Source organism: Sinohyriopsis cumingii, unplaced genomic scaffold (genome assembly GCF_028554795.1).
Source record: "Sinohyriopsis cumingii isolate HCF-2022 unplaced genomic scaffold, ASM2855479v2 utg000946l, whole genome shotgun sequence".
Classification (NCBI taxonomy): domain Eukaryota; kingdom Metazoa; phylum Mollusca; class Bivalvia; order Unionida; family Unionidae; genus Sinohyriopsis; species Sinohyriopsis cumingii.
The window spans coordinates 120097-126942 of record NW_028315946.1 but is presented as its reverse complement, the minus strand read 5'-3'; the positions used below and the strand labels follow the sequence as shown (position 1 = coordinate 126942).

General features: G+C 36.5%; 1 protein-coding gene across 1 annotated transcript in view; it reads left to right on the top strand.

Moving 5' to 3' along the window:
• Positions 1–202: 202 nt before the first annotated feature.
• The window catches only part of LOC149772967 (acetylcholine receptor subunit alpha-like), a 49186-nt gene continuing 42542 nt past the window's right edge, over positions 203–6846 (top strand). The window contains exon 1 of the mRNA XM_089947021.1: positions 203–919. Coding sequence (XP_089803147.1) covers positions 701–919 — 219 coding nt within the window. The 5' untranslated portion in view covers positions 203–700. The remainder of the gene's footprint in view (positions 920–6846) is intronic.

The following is a 6846-nucleotide window of genomic DNA, read 5'->3' as shown; positions in this document are numbered from 1 at the left end:
TACCAGGTAGAAATTCATAAAGTTTGTTTCTCTTTACCAGGTAGAAATTCATAAAGTTTGTTTTCTCTTTACCAGGTAGAAATTCATAAAACACAAGTGTACACGGTTGACTATAGTCTCATTTGCTTTGATGTTTCCAGGTACAATAATTAGAAATATACATTATCCTGCCGTGTCTTTGTGCACAATAATAACAACAGCACATACCAGATGCTAAAGACATGTTTTCAGTTCTTTATTGACAGTACATTTTACTTTACTAGCTTAACTCATACGGATGAGTTACCGTGTGTTTAGTTTGCAGAGTCGATTTACTTGATATCTTTTACCAATCCCTCCAGTCATTGATGGAATGATATTTTCTATTGAATTCGAGGAAGCCAGCTAGATGTGGAGGATAGTGGAAACGTGTAGTAACTATACTCAGTACAAATCTGAAACGTTCGGCTGGTTATTAAGCTGTGCACACAGCGGCAGTATGTTAGGACACAATACTCGATAACAGAATGATTCAAGTATGAGGCACAGTACTTTTTTGTAACAAAGAAGACGAAATGGTTGATCTGCAGGTCCATACGTGCTAACTATACTAAAGAATTAATGACTACTGTACTAAGGAATTAATGACGAATAGTCAATTTCACACCGAGGCTTGAAATCTTGTCTGTGCGTTTTGTATTATTATCATGTACGTAGCAGAATGGACACAAACGGTGCTGGAAGTAAAATTGTCCTGTTTAGTATTATTACCTGTTGTGTTCTATCTGTTGAGGAAGTGGAACAACCGATAGAGGCGAAATTACATAATTATTTGATGAAGAATTACAATTCTTTGGTTAGACCCTCTGGAAGCGGTGGAAATGGTTCAGGACTACTGACAGTCAAACTGGGCATGCGCCTGTCACAGCTTCTAGATGTGGTGAGTACTATTTAGAAATAAGTCTTAAATAAAATTGACGTGTATTGTTCAATAAAAATTATGGAAAATCTATGCTTTCTATAATTCAGATGACATTGAAGCTCATGATATTAGATAGGGACTTTGTACAGTTGAAATTCCAGAATTCTGAGTGTTGGTGTTATTGGTGGTGGTTGAAGTTAGATGGTCAAGAAGGTAGCAGTAATAATGAATTAGATGATGATAATGATGATGATGATGATGATGATGATGATGATTCTAGAAGAGTTGCTATTAATTGGACGATAACTTCTATGACAGAAAGAGTGTGCATTTCTTATTACTTTTAATTCAAGATCAAATATACTTTAAATATTATTTCATGATCAGACAGATTAATTCAAGATATTTCATCGGAGTAAAAGCTTAGAAATAAACGTTTCAATTTTCTTACACAATAGATAATATTTGACACCCACCCACCCACCCACCCATATATATATATATATATATATATATATATATATATATATATATATATATATATATATATATATATATATATATATATATATATATATATATATTCTTCCCATGCCAAGTTCACTTTCCTCCCCACTCTTCATTTTCTCGTCCATATAATTTCCCTATGACATATATGCATGTGCATATGTAGCCATTTGTATTAGTACTTATCTGCAAAAGAGTGATAAAAAGAAATCTGGTATAAATTCTGTTCTCCATAATTTAAAAAAAAATTAAACTTTCTGTTCCATAACAGGTCTTTCCGATCTTTCATCTTAAGGGGCATGAAACTTGAAAATTACACCTTACCATCCTTATATTACATTATAATTCATTACCGGACTTCTATATCACACCTTACCATCCCTTATATTACATTATAATTCATTACCGGACTTCTATATCACACTTTACCATCCCTTATATTACATTATAATTCATTACCGGACTTCTATATCACACGTTTCCATCCATTATATTGCAATATAATTTACTACTAGACTGTTAAATTGCACATTACCGTCCATTATATTACATTGCAATTTATGACCAAACATCTAAGAAAAATAGCAATTGTTACATACCATTTTACAGAAAAATTATTTGCATAGTTATCCATTTATTTTTAATGTTTCTGAGTTTGAAGGACCATGGGGGAGGTATTTCAAATATCGCTGATTGCACTTCTTGCAGTCAGTTTTATACATTGAAAGCATTGAATCACAAAATGTTGTACTTTAAAAATCAATTCTTTATATTGAAAGTACCGAGTCACAATGTTTTGTACTATACAGATAACAGTTCAATACATTTAAGGTACAGGGTCACTATGTGTTATACTGTATAAATCACAGTTCTGTAGGTTAATGGTATTGGGTCACCACGTATTGTACTGTAGAAATCACAGCTCTGTACGTTAATGGTTCTGGATCCCCATATGTTATACAGTAGAAATCACAATTCTGTACGTTAATGGCACTGGGTCACCACGTGTTGTACTGTAGAAATCACAGTTCTGTACGCTAATGGTACTAGGTCACCACGTGTTGTAATGTAGATATCAGAGTTCTATAAGTTAATGGAACTGGGTAGCACGTGTTGTATTGCAGAATTCACAGTTGTGTACGTTAATGGTACTGGGTCACCATGTGTTGTACTGTAGAAATCACAGTTCTGTGTTGTCCTGTCAAACGTAGCACTACCAGATCAGAGTCATCGAGATGCATACAAATATTCATCAATGATGAAGTGACATTCACGTGGCTTTAATTTTCAAAAGGTGCTGATATCAACAATTTAATATAATTAATCACTCATTAAACTCGTTGATGGATCAAGTTAGTAATCATGATCTTCATATAGAAAACATAGTTTTGTGCCCTAAATGTAAAACTTTACAATTGGCTTATGCCACCTTGTTTAGATATTTTTACAACTATGTAGGCACATATGGCTGTTAGTAAGTAAGTAGTATGAAACTAGGGATTTTGCCCCAATGGCCCTCGCTCTTGCCTTTCCACCCGTCCTCGTATCTGCCACCATGACAATTTATCCCCTACGTGAATGTTGTCTGTTGTTCACTTTTAATTTTGACCTCACACACGCAAACACAAAAGTGACGCAAGTAGTCCAGTCATTTTGGGGTAGAGTCTCGTCCAGATGACACAAAGAGCTCCATTGTTAACAAAATACCAGGCTTTCATGGTAGTCTAGTCTGTAGTGATCGTGGAAACGAAAATCCCGCACAGCGTATTTTCATGCAGTCAAGCCTATGGTAGTGATCAATGTACACACTGCTAGTCCAGTACAATGAATGAATGAATTATTGAATGAATGATTGTGACTATACTTGTATCTCTCTATTTTGCACTGATTTTCTTCACAGCAATTTTCTCCAAAGTATTTTATAATTTATATAACATGGCATATGAACATTAATTATTTTGTACTGGCAGAAATAAATGTAGAGTTGAGCTGAGTCGAGATGTGAATATTCTTGTGTTAAAGAAATATTTGTGTTTGGTTATATACGAATGTTGAGCAGCAGCGAAACTATTGACTCTCAAAGTACGCTGAAATAATTAATGGACGTTTCTAATAATGCCTAAAACTTGCCAAAATATTGGAATGTCAAACAAATGTGACGGATAAACTGAGATCGCTGTAGTTTGAATACATCATACAGGTTTGTTAAAGAAGCACAAAATATGTTACACGCATTCTCTGAAACAAAACAGAACGCATTGATAAGTTGGTGATTTAAAAATAGAACGAAAAATCTTGGGCGGAATTTTGAGGCAAATAAAACTAAAACGATTCTGCGGAACAGTATGCCTCGATAAATACACTCATAAAAGAAACATAACTCTCCCTTTGCGCCTGAGTGGAGTGACGTTTTTGATGAGGTCAGTGAGGAATTTCTTCAAGAGCAGGCTAATCAAACAAATGCTTTTGGGCCATAAGTATTAGAATGGTTTGCGAACTCAATTCTCTTCAGATGATATGTTAAACGTATTACACAGACGCAGAAGAGGAGAGACGCAAGCATCGACAACAATTTTTAGAAGCTGTTGCTGAGACCAGCGAAGCAAAAACGATGGAGTAAATGTGCCAGTTTTCCAGGAAATTCAATGTAATTTGATTCAAACGCGCAAAGTCTGGTCGTATACGACGGGTTTTTTGAGCCCCATGACCGGTCATTCGAGCTGATTTGGACTGATAAGACATTTGAATTTATCACCTTGTCTGCATTTGCAGATGATTTTGACGATGCCACTTATGGTAATAACGAGCTATTTTATTTGAGAAAACCTGATCTGAAATGAGGCTCGCTCTCCGCCTAGCCTAGAAATTCGTGTACCATCTGATGCAGAGGAAGAAATAATGGAAGAAATAATAAAGCGGTGACAGATCAACTAAACTATAGACGTCTTTCTGCCAATTAGATAAAACGCTTGCATGTTTGCATATGTCTCAGCGGTGACAGATCAACTAAACTATAGACGTCTTTCTGCCAATTAGATAAAACGCTTGCGTGTTTGCATATGTCTCCATGGCATTGGTACGCAACCAATGCAAAGCTGTCTGCTTTACAAAATATGAACACTGTGGCAGAATATGTCATTATGAGTACTGCAAAACATATGAGCAAATATTACGCAATGTTCTAGGGGCACGAAATGTGGAATCAAAGCGAAATCACCTAATCAGCTTTGTCAGCATTGTTGGTTGACCTGTTCGTGTGTACTATCAAGCGCTCAGAAATCATTCAAAAACCACAAACACCTATGGTTGCACAAGCACAAAGAGATATCATGAAAATAACAACAATAACAACAAAGTAAAATTAAAAAACAATTGAAATAAATATTAGCACTGAGGCGATTGCGGTTTGTGATCCTGACAAAATAACAAATATAAAACAAAATTTTTCACTTAAAAGACTCTTCACCCTCCCCTTAGAGTAAACTTGCCTATTGTGCCATAGCTAAAACAGCTCTCATGACAGCATGGAATATACATACCAGGTCCCTCGAGAAAAGCAGACATACTTGAGCTATTGAGACCCATACTTGTATACTTGTACTGAATCCACAAATATCACCACAACCTCCCCTGTTTGCCTGCTTCAGGAACAGCAGTAATCACTAACCAAACAACGGTCGAACAATTAAAACAAATTGCACGAGCCTAATATCCGAATACCAAGACGTGCAATAAAAGCTGAAATTCTTGCAGTAGTAAACGAGAATGAACAAAAAACAGTCGCCGTCTTGCAATTGATATCGCTATTGAAGCGGCTGAACATGTTAGTGCAAAAGACAGCAAACACAAGTACCAGAATTAGAATTTCAAAATTCTAGTGGCGAATTGGAAAATTACGTGGCCATTATTCAACCCACCTACACACAAATCAAAGACGTTGGGCAACTATTTACAAATATGATCACTGAAATCTTATCAGTGTTTCAAAACTTTTGTCAACTGTTCTGCTTCTTTGTATCTGCTGGCTAGATCGACAATGATGAGTGCGTAAATACAAGTACGTAATCGGCCTTGACGATCACGGACACAATCGTGTAGAAGAAATGACAACTCACCTTGATGGACCTCATATGGTATTTGGACATAGAATAACCCCGGGAAATCTTTCTTGATACTGGCAAATAAATTTCCCAAAGCGTTTTTTTTTTTTTGTGTGTGGCTAATCATGTTCAAGCAATTCAATGAGTGATCTTGGTTGCAGTGGATAACTGTTCCACGGCGGTTTACCCCTCCATTACCCACGCGGACTGAAGTATATTTTGGAAAATGTCCGGCTTTTTGTGTCCATTGTTTGTTTGTTTCTTTGCTTATATTGGTAAAAACAAACGGTACTTTTAGTGAGAGCCACGGGAGGCAGAGCCTTATTGCCTACGTTCACCGCCCAATGCAATCATGGCTTTCATTCCTTTTTTGACGACCCATCATGCTATTCGATTTTACTAGTGTGGGATTAATCTCATTTAAGTCATGTATAAGACTGATGTGAGCGGATATAATTGGATGCTTTATAAGCAAGGTCATGTCGGTGGCATTCAGCATCAAAGAGTTTGATATGTTCTTCACCATTCTTTAGTTAGTTATTAGTATCAAGCCATATATCCAACCGCTTACCATGCCCAGATTAGTTGTAGCCAGGAAGATGTTTTTCACCCGGATATTTACTCCATGGTATCCCTTGCAATTTTCTTGTTGAAAACTGTTTTAATGACTGTGAATTTCTTCGCTCCACATCGAACATAAGTTCTAGAAATCACACCTCGTCCATTACGTGTTTTAACTCGTTGGATTTCGCGGTACGTGTTTCACGCGACATGAAACACAATAAGGAGAAATGATTATTGTTAACGACTGACTATTATAAGATATATTCAATGTCATCATGACTTTTCCGTCATCAATTTTATCGCACAAGCAAGACCTAAACCGTCTAGGTATGGTGACAGAACTGTTTTCCCAAACTCAGTTCATGCATTAAGCATTGGCCCTTCTAGATCAGGTAAAACACAAGTGTTGGTAGAATGTGATGGTACTATTATCAATCTTGGATCGGCATTACATTATTGCGCCACCTTCCGATGATCAGTCGTGTTTCGATGTGTTAAAATTTGTTCAAAAGTGTTGAGTAAGAAGTGACAAGGGCGCCACTATCGATTTCTTTTCCACCATTGACGACGCACTTGCCATTGACGATTGGATAAAAACAAAAACAATCTTGTGGTGTACGACGATGTCAAGCGTGAAAATCGAGTTAATCCCGCACAAGTATTTTCACGACGCCGGCACAAAAGCACGGGCGTTATCTATTTGACTGAACAATACGTACATGTGCTAAACGTGATTCGTGACAACTGAAACGTGCTAATGATAGTACGTGGCAT